This window comes from Molothrus ater, chromosome 3 (assembly GCF_012460135.2).
Source record: "Molothrus ater isolate BHLD 08-10-18 breed brown headed cowbird chromosome 3, BPBGC_Mater_1.1, whole genome shotgun sequence".
Taxonomy (NCBI): domain Eukaryota; kingdom Metazoa; phylum Chordata; class Aves; order Passeriformes; family Icteridae; genus Molothrus; species Molothrus ater.
Genome location: NC_050480.2, coordinates 15347151 through 15370334, shown reverse-complemented (window position 1 = coordinate 15370334; position 23184 = coordinate 15347151). Strand labels below are relative to the sequence as shown.

The 23184-nt window shown below is 46.2% G+C and overlaps 1 protein-coding gene across 1 annotated transcript in view; it reads right to left on the bottom strand.

Annotated features, from left to right (window-relative positions):
- SPRED2 (sprouty related EVH1 domain containing 2) overlaps positions 1–20827 on the bottom strand; it is a 59471-nt gene extending 38644 nt beyond the window's left edge. The window contains exon 1 of the mRNA XM_036380005.2: positions 20521–20827. Within this exon, the coding sequence (XP_036235898.1) occupies positions 20521–20567 (47 nt within the window). The 5' untranslated portion in view covers positions 20568–20827. The remainder of the gene's footprint in view (positions 1–20520) is intronic.
- Between the last annotated feature and the right edge of the window lie 2357 nt (positions 20828–23184).

Here is a 23184-nt window from a genome sequence, read left to right as displayed (position 1 = left end):
TAGATTTCAAATGATCTTTACTGCTCTCAGAGGGCTGGCACTATCTCCTGGAATTCCCCACACCACAACTCAATATTCAATGGTAAAACCACCTGCAGACCAAGAGGCAGACACCAGGATATGATAATCTTTATCCACCTACATTCCCAAATCACTGAAAACTCTGGTAAAACTGTGCTGACCAGCTCCAGCTTCACACTCTCCAATCTGATGTTGACTGTGCTTCCTGTCAGCCTGCTCCCTGTTTTGCCAGGGACTGACTGGATAACTAGCCTAAGTTTTCAAGATCACTCTGCTTGTCTCTCAGTGTTAGTAAAACATTATCTTGCCCTTAAAATGTACCTTGTCCACCTCTTCTTTTCAGTGCTCCTGGGAACAAGCTGCTGTTTTATAGACTTAGAGGAAGATGGTTAATGCTTACGATTCCACTTTCATTTTTAGTAGTGTGGGAATTATTTTATTGCTCATTTATGAGTTATCCTCATATTCTGCCTCCAGAACACAGTAAAAATAAAAGGCAGGCTTTCCCTCCTGTAAAGGGTACTGCAAGTATCACCAGGTCTGCCTTGGATCAGGACGTCCAGCATTAACTATTTTCATAAGGGCATGCAGTGGTAGGACAAGGGGGAATGGCTTTAAGATGAAAGAAGGCAGGTTTAGGTTAAATATTAAAAATAAATTCTTTATTCAGAGGGTGGTGAGGCACTGGCACAGGCTGCCCAGAGAAGCTGTGAATGCCCCATTCCTGAAGTGTTCAAGGTCAGGTTGGATGGGGCTTTGAGCAACCTGGTGTGGTGGGAGATGCCCCTGCAGGCTCTTTGAAGCAAGACGAGTTTTAAGGTCTCTTTCAACCCTAACCATTTTATGGTTCTATGATTCTATTTCTTAGCTTACGGATTTTATTATTTAAGTCCTATAGCAGGCAGAGATTTCTCACCAGTAGTTTTGGTTTCCTCTGGCCAACCGCATGCATCTCCTAACCCCTACTTTGTTCTCCCTGCAGCCAGCTTTCCTGTTTACATCTCTGCTGTCACTTCCCTTGCACAGCCGAAGGGCTTTGGAAAAAGGACAAACAAACAGGCATTTCCTCGAGATGCTGGCAGTTGCGTGCCTGTGCCCCTCTCCCTACCGCTGTCCTTCACCTGGTCACAACACTGTCACATGCGCTTAATGGTTTGCATTTCCTGTGCTCTGCTTTAACAGGCAGAATCTTTTAAATGCTGAAAGATACGGTGGTGCCAAGTGCCCACTGAATTGTCCCTGGCAAGAGGGATTTTGCTTGCACACAGCAGAGAAATCAATCAGGGGAATCATCTTGGGGTCATTCCTATTTTCTCATTCTGGCAGGTAAGGATGAGTTGTTCAACACACTGCATGTTCATTTTCTCACACCAATTCCTTCTGAAAAGGTTCAGTATAGGGACAGCTGGAGTCCCCTGATATATATGGAAGAGATCAAAGACTCCCATGGTCCTTCCTTTTAGTAGCTTCTCATCCTGTACCCATCAGGGTTTTTGGTACACTCACTACTAGCTGGGAGCTGCCATCTCAAATCTTCTGGATTCATTGGGGAATACCACAACATCAGACCAAAAACCCTGCTAACAGCTTATGCAAGTCTATTAATTGAAATGACCACAACACTGTTTAAAGGCATCAAAAAATGAAATCTAAAGAGAAGCAACATTATCTCCTTGCAGAAGATCTGTGGGAAGAAAGCATCTATCTTTTATGTTTGGGAAAGCCCCATCTATACCATATACTGTCCCTTTTCAATAAATGACTGAAGTATCTACAAGGGAGGAAGAAGATATACCCTGATTTTTTTTCTTAACTTCACAATGGTTTTTCTCTGTCTCAAGCCATTTAACAACCACTCTACCCATGTTCAGCAGATGATAATGAAACCACAAGTGTTTATCTCAATCCAAAATGGCTTAATTTCTTTCCCCCTCCCCTTACACTCAGATTTAACCAGGGTTTTAATTCCAAGGACAAAAGGTGCACGCTTACCCTTTTATGCCCCACCTACAAACTTGGGGTTTTTCCTTAAGGCAGTTTCATCCAGTTATATGTCTGACTTTAGGACTTATCTGTCTCTGCCACGATGTCCAGTAATATCTTGGAGCAAAAGAAATTATAGCAAGGAATAGCCTTGGTCTGAAGATGGGTCTCCTCTGTATTTGTGCAAAAGGAGGCAGCTCTATGCCTAGCACTCCACTGTGATGTTTTGGCTCCCAGAGAAGTTGGCAGAAGAGTGATGTGTCAAGACTGCCCTGCATGGCCTTCTTTTCCACTAGAAATTATTATTCTGAGAAAACAGCAATGACTTTCTGGCCTCCTAAGGGAGAAGACCACTGCCCAAAAGCAAGATGAGTGCAAACTTTGCTAAACAGTTTGCACCATGATGGGAAATCACAAGTTGACAAGACGTTTGAAAAAAAACCCCAAACCCAAATCAAAGAAAACTCCCCCATGCCTCTCCGAGTGTGATAAAGAGATATTTTCAGCATTAATCTGCAAGGTGGGGCAAAGGCCCACAAGTTGCTCCTTTGTCCAGGGATGCCTTTTTATTAACGTTAGCACCATGAGAAGGCTGCTGCCCAACCTGTGCTTCCTCCAGCATGGGTTGCAGGGACAATAAGGGTTGCAGGTAGTGCAGGGACAGCCCTGGGAGCCACCAGGCCAATGCTGAGAAGATGCTGTGCATATGAACACAGCCCAGTGCATTCTGCCATGGAAACCCCAGGCTGTGCCAGAATGAGCTCTGACCTACAGGCCCAGCTCCAGCAGATTCGGTGACGGAGTCAGATGATGACAACTCCTTTCAAAATAGAAAGCTGAGGGGGAAAGTCAGTTACTCATCCAAATCCAGTGCTCTCCTTTGGAAATGCATGGATGACGCATACCATCAATTTTGAGAGGGGAGAAATTACATTTCTCCTGTCTTCACCCTGTCCAGATGTGCTTGGGCTGCAATGAGTCCAGCGAGGACTTGGGAGTTAAGTCCCCATCCAACACACGCACACATGCACGAGGAATATAGGAGGAATATATTTACACATTTAATGCATGTACTTAGTGTTGAAATTAGCTAGAAGTAAGAAAAGTTATTAGTGTAGCAGCTGAAAAGATTGTTTCCATGCCATTATAACAAGGCAATGCAACATCTGAATGTGGAAAACAGTTGACTAGTGGCCAACGCTCACCTTGCTAAAGGATTAAGTGGAAATCTGTGGCTGTCTCAAGAGAAAGCCTAGGATGCAGCAGCATTCCTCTTCTGGAATTCCAGCTAACATTCAGATAGGAGTCCTCCAGATGCATTCACAACCAAGTAAATGAAGTTTAGCTGAAACAATGCTTTGCCAAAACTAACACAATGACAGTGACCTCTGGAATTTGGTGCTACTTGCAGATGTCCCAAAAGTTGCCATCAATGAAGTCATAAAAGAGGTACTTTAACTCTTGGCAGTGATTCATCCAGGTATTTTTTCTAGCAAAAAGCCTTATTACTGAGGGGAGAGTTTCCCATTATTTGCAGGAAAATTCAGAGGAGAACAAACAGATACTAATTTGTTAAAAAGACAGATAAACATGTACAGGAAACACTTCTATGAAGGTTGTGATCCTCTGAAGATTAGCAATCTACAGTACTGGAGACAAAACCATGACACTGAGGAAACAAGTGAACTATAAAAACAGGAAGAAGTGGAAGGTTATTTTTTTATGTTATTTTGAGGGAATATTTGTTTTTCTGAAGCTTAAGATACCAGCAAAAGCCTCCATCTGCAGGTCATACTATTCTCTATACAAAAGCAGCTGCAGCGAGTTTCCTCACCCAGGTCCCCAGAGCTGTCAGATGGGGAGGCCATCCTGCACATTACAGATCTGCTGTTTCCCTAACCAACACTGTTGTTCAGTTTTCACCTCATCTAAAGCCATTATGAATTGATGCACAGACAATACTCTATAGCTGACACCAATAAATCAAATTATTTTGATGCTGCATTTCCCCCACAGCCACAGGGCTAGGCCTTCCCTCCAGATATGTATTTTGGTATATTTACTGTAACAATATTAAGGTAGTACTTGTTGGAAATGAAGGGCTTTGCCACAAACAGAAAAGTTGTTCTGGACTCTCCTGCCTTAAGTTTGTGTTCAAATGAAAATAAACCATCACTGCTGTGAAGACAAGGACGCAGCTGGGATGTGCTGGGGCCAGCCACCACTTCTGCAGCAACCTGGTGGCACAACTATTTTCAGACTGTCGCAAGTCACCAAAACTGAACAGACCCATCACTTTGTCTGGAGGCACCAAACTTTGCTTCTGTCTCAGAAACATCTTGTGTTCACTCATGGTGGCATCACAAGGAGCCCTCAGACTTCTGTTCTATGATATATAACTTATCCTCCTTAAGTGAGTCAGGCTGAGGCACAGCACTGCCATGGGGTCTTCTGCTGTTAAAGGAAGTGGGAAGAGTAGGAGACAGGACCCCCACATCAATTTGTCTTCACTCAGGATCTTTTTGAAACAACTTCTCCACCTTTTTCTTGCAAAAGCCTGCAAGAAATCTAGATAATTCCCACTGCAACCAATGCCACACACATGTACTCAATGCCAACCTAAGAGCAGAATTCAAATCTTTCTGCAGAATTCCCAGAGCACAGAAAGCTATCAATGCAGAAAATAAGTCCAACTTAACCTGAAAAAAAGGTTTAAATATTTATACTCCTAATATATCCTCATCACTTCACTCTTCAGTACCATTTATAGCTGAGTTATTTTTGTCCACTGAAAGTCATCCCTTTGAACTAGGGCATTCACTGTTTAGGAAAAACAATTAAATTTCCATGTTAGTTAGTGGATGTTAGTTAACTAGCAGGGGGAAAATTATCTATGTTAGGAAAATGCAAGTGCAACACCATCAGTCCTGCTTTCCACTTGGCTTTGACCTCTACCACAACTGCAATAATGATGCAGATGTTATTTGTACGGTTATTGCACACAAATTTCTAAGTACCTCTATACTGGATCAAATATGAAGCAGTTGCTCTTTGTCTGACACACACTACACCAAGCCACATACCTTCTGCTTTGGTATTAAGAAGAACAGTGACTGCCTGTAACAGTATGGTCATCAGTGAGTACCCACCTTTTGCCAATTCACATTTCCTTTCCACATGATTACTTACATTCAAATGCTGCTGAACTGCTGCAAATTCAATAGACCAGTTTTTACCTTTGCTACCTTCTGGGTTTGTCTGCCCCATGTGTGCTCATCTACCAGGGTTTTATGGGACCAAATGTTGTACACCACCTTGTATTTCCTCCTGTTAAGTACTGGTACTGGTAATTAAACAACTCACATCACTTACAAGCAGAAATTGGAATAATAATAATAACAAAAAAAAAGACAGCTGGATAAGCACCAGCTTCTAGGAAATCACTATCAGAAACACTGCTAAAGTTTATGCTCTCTGGCTAATTAAGTACTTGAGGTGGAGGTAAGAAGCTGCGCCCATATACAGTGCTTACCAAGACTTCCTGTGCTTTCCACCCTGATATATTACCCAGAAAAGTAATTTCAACTCTGAAATTACACCCAGATATCCTGACTTCACCCCTTCTTTGCTCCAGATGAAGGAATGAGCTACCATAAAACCCTGTGCAATGCTTCCACAAAAGTACCAAACTTTGACTCCTGCCATTGAGATAGATCATCAGTAGAGAACCAACTAACAAAATACAACAGTGTTTTGCTCCACTGTCTGCCAATACCCAAGAGATACTTTCAGAAGTCACGGACTGGCTCTTCAAGTCCTTTTCTTCAAAGCACATAAAAATAGTATGAAGTAACAGCAAAGCACAATAAAATGGTGGGTGCCTCATCTGGCTTCTGAGCTCTAGCAGCTCTGGTGACAGGACACAGTGTCCAGGACAGTTGTAAGCCAGATGATGCTGAAAGCGCTGGACTTTTGTTCTGGGACATCTCATGGCTTCTTCACTTTGCACAGTCCTGGCTGCATGGGGCATTTTTGCCTTACCCATTAATCAATCAGTGTTTGAGGTCCATCAGTACTTGGCATGCCAATGACATGAGAAATAAAATCACAACAACAATAACAAAAACAATAATAAAATTCAAGCAGTTTCAAAACTCTTCATGGCAATTACAGACTCTGGACTCTCCTGCCAAGCTAGGTAGCGATGGGGAAGGCTGAGTTCTGGTGCCAGGGACCCCAGATACCCATCATGCCTATAATGACCAGCTGTTACCAGCATGGAGGATGGTACAGGCACTATTTCAAAAATCCCTCTCCTGGATAGTGCCTGGAACTTCCTCTGCCAAGCATGTGGCATTGTAAGCTCCAGGGGGCTCCTCATTTGCTTTCCCGAAATGCTGCTGTGGAATGGGCACGGAGGGCTTTGAGGAGTCCAGAGGTGCTCACACTGTCTCCAAATAGCTGGTTTTATTAACTTTAACCTGCACCCGCGGGCTGCTGAAGGTGCTACATCCCATTTAGATTTGCAGGGATAAAATTAAGCTTTTCCTTTGATAGGGAGTGATTTCTGTGCAGTGCCACAATGCTTGTTCAGGCAAGCTTTCTACTCACCTGGGGCAAGCATACTCTTCAAGCTTAATTAGATCATATCCCTAGCTAAAAAACTTAATAGTTAATTGAAACTACATGCCAACCTATAGTCTGCTCTGCATGTCTCTCATGCCTTATGTAATAGAAGTCCAAGGGTGGGAGAGCAGTGTGGGGTGGGGGAGAAGGTTTAATTTTAGCCAAAAGGAAGAACAGAGTCAGCACACTGCCTAGCTAAAGAAACAAACAAAAAATAAAAATCCACTCTGCCACAACCCTGCTCCATGATGTGAACTGACTAGTGCATGCATATGTACCATAAAGCAGAGGAGTGCTAAATGTCAAAAAGTGTTCACAAAACTGGAGGTACAACCATGGACAGCACAAGCCAAGAGTGCTGTGCTATGCAACATGGGGGTACAGTCTGCAGACAGTGTGCACAAGCCGTGGAGATGCTAACAATGCACTCTGGACAAAACTAAGGCTTATCCTACAGAGGGGAAGTTATCACATACAGAAAAAAGTATCTTTTTTAAGCACAGAAGAGGTTAGTATATTTAACATTTTAATTAGCTCATGAATGACAAAACCACAGTGCTGCAAAAGAAGTTCCTGTATTTAAAATGTTCCAAAATAAAATTAATACACAGGGACTGGATTTCAGCCTTTTAGGTATTTCTTTCCCCCATATTTAAGGTCTACTTTTCAGAGTAAGTTACATATAAGATAGCAAGAACATATACAAGCTGTAAACAAGCACAAACCTTTCAACTTTTCTTTATTCAATTAACTGAAGAAACTCATTCATCTTCTCTGTAATGCAGCACCTTCCTACAAGCCACACTTCACTCTCCCTCCAGTCATATGTTTCTTCCTGGGATTCAAAGATTTCCCTTTGGCGTCAAGGGAGTTTTTAAATTCCCTTTATGAATTATACAGCAAGAGATACCTGAAACAGGTGCTCAGCCAAGGACAATCCCATTGAAGCAATCGAAGGAAAACCCTCCTTGGTTTTCTGCCATCCCACTAACCTAGGGAGCTCTAAGGACAGCTCTAGCAATTTACAGGTAGGACTGCCCTGGACCTTATATAATACATTTTTGAGAAAAATATTATAAGCCTCCTAAGTTCCCTGCCATCCAGAATTTGAAGCAAAACATCAAATCAGCAAAACACCCCAAAGGAGTTACTTCCTTCATTGATCAACACTTATCATTTTCAAGTGTCTTGAAATGCATGACATAACAGGAAAATTTACCTATGGATTAAAAAAAAAAACAAATTCAACAAGCTGTTCTGCATTTTTCATCCTTGCTACATGAGATCTTGAGGAGAAGTTCAGGCGCCAGACAGTTCTGGCCTAAGCCAACACCAGTTCTGTAAAACACAGCACAGTTTCCCTTCCCTGTTTGCTTTGCACTGTGGACTTCCACGCCTCACATCCCTGCAACCACCGCCATCCGTCATGCTCCAGCTGCCTCTCCCTGGCTATTTACTTAGGGCTGGGTACGGCCAGGAATTCCTCCGTGTAACAAAATGTACAAACGTGCTTTTATGTAGGGCATTTCGATGCTGGAGAGTGCTCTCAAGGAGTTTCCCCTTTCTGTCCTGGAGAGCTGGCTTTACTCCGAAGTTCAGGGAGCTGCAGAAGTTTCTTGCTGACAAAAGTCACATGTGGAAGCAGAGGAAAGGGGTTCAACATTTATTCTATCCACCTAAGGAAATGAGAGTTTAAAGGAGTGCAGAATCCAGAATGTAAGATATGATAAGGCTTAACAGGTAAGGAAATAGCTGGTGCTCTGTATCTGGTGAGGAATGCACCCCTCAAGGATAAGCCAAAGAAGACTCACTGTCTAACACTGGAAGACACCATCTGCAGACACAAAGTAGATTCAGTTCTGGTCTAAGAAAAATAGTCACCACCTCCTTGTTCCCTCTCTAGCAAAGGATGACCCAACTGCCCCAAATTCACATCATTGCATTTAATAAAACCACAAGCAGAAATTACTCAGTACAAAAAAAATTGTATTTTTTCTGCTGAGCCACCACCAATTAAGATAAATTTCTCTGTCATTCCATTCCTGCCTCCTCTCCCCACTGCTTTCATTACATACAGGGATGTTTACTTCAATATCCACTGTAAAATAAATCTAGTGCTAACCACACTCAGAAGTAACATCAGTAGCTACCTACCAAGTACTTTTTAATGCATGCTAAGATTTGGAGAGTCACTTTCATATAAAGATGAGAGAGGATGTGAAGGATGTTCAGTTCTCAATTGAAGGAGAGTTAATGTTGACAACAATGTTGAAGGAGAGTTAATGTTGAACATCAAACACCTTTGATGTTCAGTTCTCAACTGAAGGAGAGTTTATGTTGACCATTTCAAGAGACAACCTCTTCCAAATGCAGGCATGTTCTCTGCAACCAGCAGCAGCAGCTTTCACCTAGCTCACTGGAGCCAATTATTGAGCTCTTTACAGCATAACTCACAACAAATAGCTTATGTTATATATTGTGTCTAATTGTTCCACAGACAAGTGGTTGGAGACAACAGACCCAGATGCCTCTTGCAAAGCAGTTGGGTTTTCCAACCCTGGATTACAGGGCAAGGGCTTCTTTATACTGGACAAAGGCAGCACCTTGCTGTTTTAAACACCCACACTGTGAGCAAGTATAGCCAGGGCTCACTACTTGTGACCCAAGGTAAATGATGATCTGAAGAATATCTAACCAGGGATGCCCATTTTCAGTCCCACCTCTACCATTTGTACCCCTAGCACCAAAATTAGAGCAATTTTTTTTCTTCTTAAAATATGTAGAAGCAAGCACTACTTGCAACTGACTACATATAGGAGGGTACCAGACTCATGTATAACCACAAAACCTGGTAAATGGTCTTGTGAGAAATTATTTCTCCCATTCCTGCAGCAGAGTGCAAGCAAAAGACAGAAACAGTCTAATAATATTTAATTGCTTTTTTTCCTGTATATGAAATTTGTACAAAAGGCATGCCTTTTAAAATCTCAACACTTAAGTGCTGGAAAAAGGATGTATTTTCTTCTCTGTATCACCTTACCCCAAATCAACATAGAAACCTCAGTTACATTCACAATCCAAATAGAATGGATTAGCAGAATCACTCTGATTTTATTGCTTCAATCACTGCAGAACGTGGAGTGCATTTGGCCAGCAGAGACAAACCCAAAAGCAGCAAAGCACTCTCCTGCTCACTGCTGTTCCCCTTTGGTTTTCTTCAAGTCAGCGCTGAGAAAGCAAATTAAGCTTCCAACTCTCAGCTCCTATAATGGCAGGAGATACGCAGCACTGACTCCAGAAGTTTATATATCTTCTCTTTAAAACATGAATGGGAAGGTGTACACAAACACCCTTCTTTCCCCATCCCTTCCTTCCCACCATAAGATGGGCTGTTTATTTTTTTATTTGACCTTATGAAAGGTTGGGGAAGCTATTCCACCAATACTCTGATAAAGGTTGCCTACGCTTCATTAGGAAAACAGCCAAGGGAAGGAGGAAAAAAAAACCAAAAAACCACCACCCAAACACCCCCACCAGCAATAAAGCAGCTAGATGTATTATTTAATGACTTTTGGATAGAACACCAAATTTTATCGACTAATTAGTCCAGTCTACAGCTCATCCAGAGCTTTCCTGAACTAGAAAATACAGAGTACACGGATGTACAAGCACTAAGTACTGCAGAACTTCAGTGCTCCATAGCCAACCAAGATAAAACTGCCTCAGATAGGGGTTTTTGAGTTTCAATTTATGGATCTTCAGGACCACCATTTCTAAAATAGTCCATGTAGCTACTAACTCTAGGGAACAATCGTTTATGCTCATGGAGATTTGGAATGAAGAGGGGCTTTTCTGCATGCACTGGAAATTTATTTCAGGACTCTTGCTAAAAGGCACACATGCAGAACCAAACCAAATGAATGGCTAGTGGCAGACTTTGTTAAGCTGTAATTTTTTTCATTCATGGGCTGTGATTTTAAAGGGCTCCTCAACTGCTCACTGGGGGAGGATCAGCACAGCTGAGGTCACAGGCACACCAACCATGATATCCACATCCAAAAACTGGGAGACCCTGGCTAGATCCTGGCCTCTGGGCACACAGTTATTCCTAGGACACAGTAAAAAGCCTGGAAAGAGGCAAGATTTTTAATGTGCAAGCACAGAAGAGAAGTTGGGTAAGAACATCACAGTAAGGGAGGCACACATATTTTAACATCATCCAGCCCAGCATCATGCAAGCTGGCCATGGCAATCCCAGGATAAATAAACTCTTTTGGAGTTCAATCCAAGGCATCAAAATAAGCCCATTTCTGTCTCTCCTTTATGTGGTGTCGCTAAGCATTTCTACACATACCACATTTCTATAATCATAACTTTGAGGTGGGGGGAGATCATCCTCCCCCATGTAAAACAGATAAAATCCCTTACCTTCCTCCTGACTCTGTGTTTGTAAGGTCACTTATCCAGAGAGACTGACCTGGGAAGGTTTAGGACTTCTGGGTAAGGGTGAGGGAGACACAGACTTTAGTAACTGATAAAAACACAAACAAACCTGATAAACAGCTAAGAAAAGAAGAACGGTTGACATTTATAATATAACTTGTTTTAGGAACTACTGTAAAAAGGCACAACACTGACTGATAAGATCTTCCAAATCAGTGGAGTTTATGTATACATAGGCACAAGGGGAAAACGTTTATTTGGACTTTAAGGTTCTTCCTGTAGGATGCAGTGTTTATAAAGGGTATTTCTAGAACTTCCTGACTGCATTTGTGAGATTGTGCTCCCTGTGTGCCTCCAGTTCCCTCTGCACACCAGCTTGTCCCTCTCCTCTCAATACCCCTTTAATTTTTAAATTTTATTTATTATTTTTAACCAATCTGGTCAACTCTATGTTTCACTTCCTTCAAATAACAAGCAGAGGCTCATCTCCAGCACTGTTTAGTAATTTTCCAGCCATTCAATACACTCATGAAATATTACTATAACAAAATGCCAAATACTTGCACAGAAAAGAAAAAAGGAAATTTTTCCCTTAAGCAGCTCTAATGGCTTAACTGTACTGCAGCCTTTTATTCTTGCTTTTAAACACAAAAAACAAGCTCTGCACTCTCTTTTTCTTCTAGTTCAACTAAACACCAAGTGCCTTTTGAAAAACACAAGGTCATTCAAGCAATGCAAGTATGAAAATTACTATTTTATAAAACTCTGTACCATTTCCTAACCCTTTTTATCTTTACAGCCACCAAACTGCATACATATAGTAACATGTAAAGCAATCATGGGCTGCAACCAGCTTAACACCTCCCATGCCAAGTTTCAGTCAAGGATGAATTACATTGGCAGCATTATAAACCTCTAGTGATAAAGTTTTTGCTGCAATTTCACCAGTATTTAAAATAAAAAAGCCCACCACAGAAGTATCAGTGGCTTTTCCATAATTTATAAACACACACACTTTAAATACATGGAGCATAAAAAGCTCCTGAAATACAGAGATTCACACTGAGGTCTAACAGAGGTGTCTGTACCCTGGCCCTCTATTGCCACCAAGGCAAGCAGGGCTTTTAATACAACTACAAAAATGAAAATAAAAACTTTAAAAAGAAATCAGCACTAAGGAACCAGACACCTTGGTTTTTAGGAAATGTGATCATGTAAGGTGGGTGCATTGTTGAAACTGTGGAGAAAATTGGAGAGGGCAGGTCTAGGTCTGGCCCCTGGTCTTCAGCAACATGCTCTCCCATGGAGCTCTTTCACAGCCAATCTGCTAGCAGAGGAGGGTGAATTTCTCAGCTCATCGATATCATCAAGACCCACTGCATGGGGCACCTAAGGCAAAATTAGGCATTCATCACCCCACTGAACCACTGGACTTCAGACCTCAAACACTCACTCGCACAGTACAGACAAATCATGGAGAGGTGCAAGGATTCAAGCATCACAGTAATCACACAAATAAATGAAACAAAAGTAAGTAATTGAACAAAAACTAAGCTACACATCTATAATCTCCAAGCATGCTTTAAATTAACCCAGGTAATACTTTCAGATCTCTACATCGTTTTAAAGAATGAGACAGTTTGTAAATAATTGCAACCCCAGAGCCAGATCCCCACAGCAGTACTGACTGTACTTGCCAGTTCTGCTGATGCCTTTCAGCAGCTCTTTTATGGCATCCCTTGGATCACTGGAAAACAACAACAACAAAAAAAATAGCTCTCCAGTATTAGAACCTGGATATGTTTCCCCTTCACAGTCCTCAAGGTCCTACAAAGATGGATGTGGTGACAAGCCGCCCAGAATCGCTACCAAGGCATGATCCCAGCTATTCAACCCCCGCCCTCTTCTGTCCCAACCTGAGGCAAAGCACACGTGCTGCAACTGCTCTGTGCTGCAACTTGAAGCATTAGTTAGCAACCTTCCCTCAGCTCCAGGGCATACCTTTCCACTTGTAAAACCAGGTGAACAGCCAGCATGCCTTCCAAGCACTTGGAAGCCCAGGTGGGAGTGTTTGGACATGTCAGCGAAGAAATGCAGTGAGTGGAGGTAAGCTGAGCTCTCTGCCTTTAGTGAGGGGGTGAACATGATGGGTATCTTTTTGGGCAGCATCCCCCTCAAAACAGGGACCTGCTCAAGGTGCTATGGATTAGGAATCATTACAGAAAGAGAAGTGCTGCCAATATTTAAAGGGAGAAAGTCAGATAGAAAGGAGACCCTTCTTTCACCTCATGTATGTCCCCCAGAAAAATGCTTTCCATCACTAGTACGGGAATTAACAAATAAATAAAAAGCATAAATGGTCTAGAGACTCAAACAAAAAAGGTAAATTACACAGGTGTGCTTTAGCTCAGATACTAATTGCTTCTAGTGGCATCAACTAATTCTAAACATAGATTTAAGTCCTGTAAAACCACATCATTTAAGAAATGTCTTTCTGCAGGTGAGGGGAGGACCAGCAAGGAGCTGGTAGGTGAACTGTGGTGCTGCAACAGGCTCCAGTGTTTAGGGAAGAAGCTTTGTGATTTCCCACAGCATTTTGAAACTGACTGCTGTACAATTGCCTTCAGTGTATTTCAAGTATTGCAATGGAAACTAATCTTGCTCTCAACTACTCAAACAGGCAAACGATGTCCTACATTTTAATGTACAGGAGGGAAGCAGCCACTTCTAGCTAGCAAGAAAAGAAGTAATGGGACTATCCAAACAGGATGTACGTATAATGCAGTTAAAAAAACCAACAACCTAAGTGTTTCCAGACCTCCTTGGGACTTGAGTGCATGTGCAGAACATGCTCCTGTCCTTGCATGGCAGCACAGGTCCCTACAAGCTGGAAGATGTGTTTTCCATACACAGGATCAAAAGACGCTATCAGGTTTTACAGCACATCTCCCAGCGCCAGTCTGGCAAAGAGCATCAGCAGAGGTGGAACAGTGACCAACTCAACCCTCCTATTAAAAAGGAGGGGAAGTGGTTACACTCAACAGGAGACAAACACTTTTGTTCCTAGGGAGAGATGTACACAGGTAAGGAGTCCTAATGTTACTTCTGAAAGCCCGTTTATCCTTTGAATAGTTCACTGAAGACGCTAATTCTGGCTTGCATTTTTCCTCATTTCTGTAGTACCTGGGACAAAAAGCTCTAACTAGCAAGGAAAAAGCTTCATCACCACGCCAGTCTTCAGGTCACAGAATGTTTTTATCCTTGCCAGACACTGCTGTCAAAGTCCACACTTTGGACAACTCTGCAATCCCACTTTTGGAACAACCACAGATGGGGAAATCAACTTCTATCGTTAGAAAGTGCCGTACACCTTCCTCCCCATGCCTGCCAGTAAGAAGCTTCCTTCCTAGCTGGAATAGCCATCAGCAGTACTCAGCTGATAGACTCAAGATCTCTCCTCTGATTACATATAGGAGTTGGGAACAAAGGGGGGGGGGGGTGACAGGGACACGACAAGTCCCCAAAACATAGTCCTTGAAGTGCAAGTTGCAAGCAAAGAAAGTCAAACAACAAAGTTATTCAAAGACTGTAAGAACAAGCAGGCTAGAGTCAAAAACAGTACTTTGGGTTAAAACTCACTTTAGACCTACTGCAACAGGTAGAACCTGCTGGCAGAAAAGTCTCCAACAGCCTTGAAAGCAGGTTTTGTAACAGTGCTTTTGATAAAACACCATACTTTAAGGTGAAGCATCTACTTATACTGCATGGGGTAGACAGTGTTTTACTGGGTGCATGTTGTAAGGATCACCTTCCCCTGATATGAGAAGAAAATACTGCCATGAGGGTTTGCCTGCAGCATGAGTTGTAGAAGTCCTGCTTCCAGACAAGTCTGACACAAGAAGGAATAGAAATAAAATCGAGAGGAAGCAAAACAATACCCTCGAGAGTGTGGAGAAAAGGAAATGGGGACAGAAAATGATATGGAGTGAAGACATCCTCCTGGACTTTGAGATGATGTCCACCTGCCCCCACAACACTTGTCTGACATCAAGCTGGAGCAGAAAAATGAGGTTTGGGAACATTTGCAGGTACCAAGACTGATGGTGATAAACCTCCCAGAACTGCTGTGCTGGTGGGCAGAAGTGCAGTAGTAGTGCATTGCTTTGCTATTCTTGCTCGTCATCCCAGCTCCATCCTGCAGCTCTATAGCCTCCACTCATCCAGCAGTGGGGGCCAGCAGATGGTTTTCCCTGCTTTGAAGGAACCAAATCCTGAGAAACTACGTGGGCAAGCCCAGCCTTAGCTCCCAAGAGCTGATGCAAAACCCAAGGTGAGGGTCAGACACAGAGAGAAGGCAGCCAGCACAGCCCAGCTGCATTTCTCTGCAGCTTGAAAGGGTCAGGTTTACAGCACTGAGCAAGCACCAGAAAAATAAATGATTAAAGGAAATTTGACAAGGAAAGGGGGTGGACGTGGGTAGAGAAACAGGAAGGAAGGAAAACTCAGAAGATTTTGGCAGAAAACCAATAGGTAAGAAAAGAAACAAAGAAAAAAAAAGAAAAAAGAAATCATTAGAAACCACCAGCTGAGTTTACACATGGCCAAAGTGGGAAGAAATGGCCAGTGCAAGCAAGATGCTGGGAGATGCTGCCCTGCTCTGCTTGTTGCCAGGCTTGGAGCAGACCTCTCTTTCCAGTGCTGGGATTCATGTGACAACAGCTTTTTGCTTTCTTTTGGTAGTCTACAGAAACGGGGACCTGCTGCAGTTCCTATCTCCTGTCAATCAACTCCACAGTCTATCCGTGCCTTTTTTAGTCAACTGACCTTTTCTATTTTACTTCTCTTTTAAATTCTACACTGCTTTAGAAGCCTAAGTCCTACAAAAATCAAATGCTCCACTTAGCAAACAGGGCATATATCAAAAACACAGTCTCCAGAGCTGTACTTTTAGTTTCGCTGATCTCTGTGCCCTCTCCACCCCTGCACAGCTCTTGCAAGAAAGATCACCTTGTGCTGTTACAAAGTTGGGGAAAAAAAGGAAAAACAAAAAAGCCACATTTTTCAATGAATTTGTTGTAGGAGCAGTTCCTATGTCCATTCTGCTGGAGGGAAGGAAACTGAATTTATCAATTCCTCAAATATGCCTGACCATGTAAGAAAGAAAAATGAGGGATTGAAACCAATAGTTACGTTGTGTCTCATTCCTGAGCTCCTATTTTCCAGCCTGGTCCAGAAGAAGAAGGACAACTACCATCATCTCCCTGCAATTTGATGGCCAACAGGAAACAATTTTGTGGTTTAAACCCAGCTAACAGCAAACCAAACCCATGTTAAGAGCGAGCCTTGCCACACAACGCACTTTTGTTTGCAGCCTCAGGATTTAATTAAACAGGTAGATAAAACCTACCTTTTAACCCACACTCCAGGGTGTGCCTCAGTGAGATAAAATACAGGCTGCAAAAACAGGTCAAAGATGATTCCAGTGCTGGTGCAGCATCTGCACCCCACTCAAACACCGTCCCACCACACTCCTCAAGGAGGGGAGCTGCACCAAAACCCTCACTTTCTGGCCCAAAGGCAGGTTGGTTTGGTTTTTCCTTTTTAGTGCTGCATCTGGATTACCCATGGGCTGCACGGGGCCATAGCAGGGTCTAATGTGCTGAGAAATTAAAAATCTACCTCCCTTCCTCTTGTGGCAACCCTCTTCCCTTCCAGTTGTCTGACTGAACACCCTCTCCATACATCCTCCACCTACAACTCCTTTTCAAGCATTTCCAAAACAGAAGTAGAAAGAGTAGAAAGGGCAAATCTCTTCTTTTTTTCCCCCCTCTTCTTCATCTGACAGATCTATTATTCCCTGATAAACAACTACTTCTCCCAGAGACCGAACAAAGCAGCTACTTACATGTCATATTTTAAACAGGCATGTTTTCAAGCCAAGAAATAAACAGTTATATTTTGGCAATCCTTCATTTCCTGTCCTATTTGTGAGCGATAATGTCATAACACAGTGTGTCCCATGCCTTCCTCCCTGGCTGAAACTTGCAGCAAAATAATTTAGCTGAATGAGCTGCCTTTAATACCTACAGAAAAATCATCAAAATGGGGCAAGAAGTAGTGAAAATGAAGGGGGGAAAATAATTTTTTTCAGCACAAAGGGCAAACTGCAATACTTATGGATTCAGTATTCAGAGCAAACATTGCTGGTGTCTGCTCAGATGTGGAGGGAAATGAGATTTTTGGATGGGCAAAAGAACCAGCAAGAGCAAGTTGAGTCTAATTTTCTTTCCTTAGACAGGAAAAAAATACATCAGTGTGATCTCACACCACATTTTGCTGTCCTGGACACCACCACAGCAACCCTACACATATGCCACTTAACCCAGCTCATTAAAAACCTCCGGGGGACCAGTCCCACTTGCAAACACTTGGCAGGAGCGCTCCCAGCTCACTGGAATAAATCAGGCATGCACTGGAGTGCCGTGGACACTCCCGGGACACAGCCCGGCCAGGGCATCGCGGCTCCATCCCAAGCAGCGCAAGGCTGCGGACCAATACTTCCTCGTTCTCTGACCTTTTCCATTTAATTACTTCCTGTGACTTTCTTGGAACCATGCATCGGAACGAGCAGGCGGCAGCCTCCAGGCATAACCAAATCACTTTAAGGGTTCAACTCCATTCTCCTCCTCACAGGCGGAAAAGCCACGGGCAGCCCATCCAGGATGGCTTCAGAGAGGGTCGCCCACAGCCGCCCATCTTCTTGATGCGGCGCTGCCCGAAATCCCCCAGCGCTCAGGTCCAGCACCACAGCCTCTGATTTATGACCTGGCATCCCCATTCTGCCCCCGCCCTGCAACGTGTGAGGCAGCACGGGCAGAGTGAGGGGCAAGGAGGAAAGCAGAAATAAAGGCTGAGATGTAGAGAGAGGCGCTTGCTTGGCAATGACAAACTGACCTCTAAGTATTGATCTGAAATGGTGCAGTTCTGAAGGGACCGATGAGTTTCCAGCATCCCAAGTCCTGTTTGCTTCCCTTCTCGCTCTTATAAATTGCCTCAAAACTCTAAGAGTAATTGAGCTGTTCTCAAGAAACTACTAAAAAAAAAAAAGGCAAAAAGAAGGGGGGGGAAACCCTTGTTATTTACTTGAAGAGGGTTATTCTAAAAGGCATCCTGACTGGTCCCTTTTTTTGTAATCTGGCTGTTAACATTTGCTCACAGTACACTCAGTGAAACAAGAATAGCTATGCAAATTAAAGCCAGATATCTAGGGCAAATAGCGCGCTATACTACCATTGTTCTGACAGCTTGAGAAAACTTATCAGAAGAGCCTGTCCTTATTTCTTTTAACACCATATATATTGGAGGAAAAAAAAAATCAAATCACTTCACCCACCACTGAAATGAAAAAACAACCCATGAGTCACCGACTTCAGCAACGCTATCAATCAATGCAAGACTGGAAGCGAGGAGCTTACAGAGGAAACCATGACTTACCTAAAACACCTCTTCATGCCCTACAAAGCCAAGGCCTGCACTAAACCCTGACAGCCCAACCACGGCCGCCAGGAGAGCCACCAGGGATGTGCACTGAGGTAAGGATGATGAGGCACCACTGACCCTGAAAGTCAACACATCCAGACCCCAACAAAAAAGCTTTCAGTGGCCTGGGAATGGGTTGAGTATCAGCTCCCTGTGGTCACCAGCACTCCCAACCTCCAAGGGACCAAAGCACACAGTTGCTGCTGGCTTGATAGGTGACCCCAGGAGAGGTGGCCTGACCCAAGAGCTCCCACACACATGAAAACCATTAGCTGAAGCCTCCGTCAGCATGGCAGTGCAGCAGCACATGGAAGAATTCACTCCCAAAACAAACCGCAGCCTACAGTCAGGGGAAAAAAATCCCCCACCTAACCATCAGAGCTAAGCGCTCGGTGTTTTACACCAACATTCACCTCTCCACCAAGCCCTGCAGGAGAACACATTTGGAGCAGTATCTTGCCTCAAGATGAAGGCAGGTGAGTGCCAGATTTTTGTCCACTGGATTGGGTTAGGTTTGACCCCGTGTTCTCAAACCCAGAGACAGGGACCTACTTCTCTTCCTCTTGTCCAATTTGAAAAGTTTAAAAAAACCCCAAACAAACCAAATGAAGAAGCAGGTTCTTTACTGGAAATGAGTTGGCCACGTTTTTCCAGCCTGCTAGGTCATGCAACTACTTCTTTTTGGTTTTTTTTTTTTTCTTGTTTTGGCTTTTCTTTTACCAAATTCAAAATAACCACGATTTTAGAAGCTATATATAAACACGTATTTATAGTCTCTTCATTAAGAGCTGCCGAAATAACAATTCCTCTCAACACACACATTGGGGCCAGAAGCCATTTCCTTTGCCACTCACATTTCTCCAGTAAATCACCCTAAAATACGTTTATCATGATGAAGGTGCAAGCGTGGCACATGCCAACGATTATGATTTTTTCGGACCTCAAAACTGAGCCAAAAAGTTGCACAATTTTGACGCTGCTTTATAAACCCTGCAAGGAGTCGTTTTAAAGCACGGTACATCCTATGGCGCTTGGCACCGACCCAGTCCTGCACGCCAGTGAGTCATTCCTCTTGACTGTCAAAACCCCGAAGAGATAGCCAGGAACAGCCCTTGGGCCAGCACGGCGTGAAAGAGCCCTTCCTGCCATTCCGCTGCAGTAGCTTTAGGTTTTATTTTGGGGAAGAAAGCATTAAAAAAGGGAAAAGGGCACCGTCGGGCATTTTGAAAGCCTCGGTGCGGCCTCTCGGGGGGTTTATTAGCGGGGAGGCGGCGGGAGGGCTGCGGAGCGGGGGTGGGCGGCGGGGGGTGACGGTGAATGGAGAGGCCGCCGGTGACCGGGTTTATGAATGCGGCGTCATGTGACGGCGGCGGCGGCCGCCCTCCTATTCACAAAACGGTGGCGGCCGGGGCGGGGATCCGCGACGTCGTGTGTCCCCCCCCCAGCTCCGCTTCCCGACCCCCCCAGGCCTGGGGCTGCGCGGCGGGGGCGCGCACCGCTCCCCCCTCCCATCTCCACCGCTTCCGCCTCCGACCGCCCCCGCCGGGCGCCCCGAACCCTCGGCCGGGGCGGGGAGCGGCGGCGGCGCGGGGCTGCGCCCCCTCCCTGCGGTGCCCCGGGGCCCCGCACCCCGGCGGGGCCGCGCCGCCCTCCCGGGGGTTTTTATGAATGAAAAGGCCGTATGCAAATGAGCGCGGCCCGGGGGGAGCGCGAAATGGCGGATGCGCGGGCGGGCGGCGCGCACACGAACGCGCGTGTCCGCGTCCCTCTGTCCGCCCGCCGCCGGTCCGTCTGTCCCTCAGTGTACGGGGTACGGAGATGAGCGACCGGCACCGGTTCCCGCCGGGGCAACAAAGACTGCCCCCTGTTCCGTGCCCCGACCCGCCCGCCGCCCCCGGCCCCGCTCACTCGTCAGGGTAGGCTTCCTCGGTCATCTTCTCCCCGTCTAGGCTCATCCCTCGCCGCGGGCGGCCGGGCTGCGCCTCCGCATCTTCCCGAGCTTCACATGGCGAGGGAGGCCGCGCCGCGGCGGGCCGGGGCTGGCGGCCGCGCCGGGCCCGACGGCGCGGGAGCGCGGGCGGCGGCGGGGGGGGAGAAGGGGGGACTACGGCCGCGCTCGTCGCCGGGCGGCGGCGGCCGGGGGCGGAGGAGGAGGAGGAGAGGCGGCGGTCAGCGCGCCGCGGGGGCGCGGCGGGGCGCGGCGGCGGCGGCGGCGGCGCGGGGTCCGGGCCCGGGGGAGCGGCGCAGCGCCCGGGGGCAGGCGGCGGCGCCGGGCCAGCCCCATGGCCGCGATCACGCCATGGCGGGGCGCCGCGGGGGGCGGCGGAGAGGGCAGGGAGGGAGGGAGCGGGGAGCCCCGGCAGGAAGCGGCGGCGCTGCCGCGGCCGCCGGGAGCGGGCAGGGCAGCGCTGGACCCGGGCGGGAGGAGGGAAGGGAGGAGGGAGGGAGCCGCAGCGGCGGCGGCGGGGAAGGAGGAGACGCGGCCGGCAGTGGCGCCGCCCCGGCCCGGCCCCCGAGCCCCCGCGGCGCAGCGCAGCGCCCGGGGTGCGGTCCCGCCGCGTTCGCCTCCGCCCGCTGGCGCCGCCCCCCGCGCCGCAGCCCCCGCGCCCCGCCCGCTGCCCGGCGCTGCTCTCGGCCGGGCCGGAGCGACGGGGCCCGCCCGGCTGCGGTTTGTGCCGTACGGCCCAGCCCGGCCCGGCCGGCCGAGCTCGCCGGGTTCAGCCTCACCCGGCCCCGCTTAGCCCTGCGCAGCCGGACCCAGCAAGACCTGGCTCAGCCCTGCCAGGCCGCACTTCAAAATCACAGGATTAGGTTGGAAAAGTCCTCTGAGATCATCGAGTCCAACCTATGACCGAGCACCGGGTCAGTCAGACAGTGGCACTGAGTGCCACGTCCAGTCTTCCCTTAAACACCTCCGGGGGCAATGACTCCACTACCTCCCTGGGCAGACCATTCCAACGTCTAATGACCCATTCTGTGAAGAAATTCCTCCTAATGTCCAACCTGAAACTCTACTGGTGCATCATAAGAGTGTGTCTTCTTGTCCTGTCGCTGGTTGACTTGGAGAAGACCTTGCCAGATGCTCCTTTCAGGTAGTTGTAGAGAGTGATAAGGTCACTCCTGAGCCCCCTTTTCTCAGGCTAAACAACCCCATCTCCCTCAGCCACTCCTCATGAGATTTGTGCTCCAGACCCTTCACCAACTTTGTTGCCCTGCTCTGGACATCTTGGCTCACTTCAACCTGACTTCTCCCAGCCTGGCTGGGTTCAGCCCAGCCTGGCTCAGCTTGGTTCGGTTTTGCCCTGGGCAGCCTGGCTTGGTGCAGCTCCCTGTAGTGGCTGATGTGTTTCTGTACCATGATGCCGTGTGCCCTGTGAGTGGTCTGGCAGCTGATCAGTAGAAGAAGCCCAGGGAGCTAATGTTGCCCCCACAGCTGTTTTCTCAACATCCTTGTGTTCTTTCCACCCCATCTTGCCCTCTACGAGAGCTCAAATTGCCCCTTAGAGCCACGTTCAGAATTGCTGTGGGGTGCACACTGGCATGCTGGTAACATCATACAGCTTTTCTCGTAGGTCAGTTCAAATGTTTTTTGCTGCAATGAACAGTGCCATAACTGTAAACACTCTACCAACTTGTATTGTGTTCATAGCTACACCATGACATCTGCCCTCAGGACTTGCTTGGTCCACAGAGGAGGGGTAACAGGAGCTGACTATAGAAAACATAGTTTTCTATATGGCCCATGAAGTTAAGTAACTAGCTGTGAGTTTTGGTTTTGCTTCCCCCATCAACTCCTCTGTTATTGGGCAATCCTGGGAGAAGAAATGTGTCTGTACCACCTAAGCACATCACCTTTCCCTCCAGCTTTTGCAGGCCCCTCCACTGCAGCATCCCTTTCCCACTGCAGGTAGGGAGATGAGCCATCTCTGCTCTCACTGCATTGGGATATTCAGTCTTGTTGTGGCTGCGGTTCCTAACGGAGTCACATACTGATTTAACTTTCAAGTCTAGTCTATGGGATTTAGTCTTGAAGGGGCCTTCAGATTTTGGTGTGGAAATTGTGTTTCTGCTCTGCTGGGTTTCAGTTTCTAAGTGCTGCAAATTTTCTTTTCAGGAACAGAAGTGGAAACTCAGAGAGAAACCTGTGGACTGCTAGTAATGAGATGGAGGCAAGAGCTGATGAAAGCTTTGAGGTCTTCTCCTCAGGGAGAAGCAGTTTGTCCTTCAAAGGTGGTACCAGAATTTGCAGCTCTGTGGCACAATATTACAGTAATATTCCTGTTACTGCTAGAGGTTTGGCCATAACACCAGATAAGGTGTGAGTGCAAGCCTGCTGCCCTCCCTTTGGAAGACTGTGGGTGCTCTTTTGGGTGGCAATGCTGTCTATTCCCCCAGCCCCTTCCCACCCATTCCTTTGTAAAGCCTAGTTTGTCACCCCCTTAACTGTGCTAATGCATCCCCCACTGAGGAGTGACACTGCTGGATCTGCTAAATGGTCCCAGCTAATAATACCCCCCAATACCTCTTTCTTTTGGAAAGTTATTCAAGGATCCAGCTTGCAGAATGGCATGA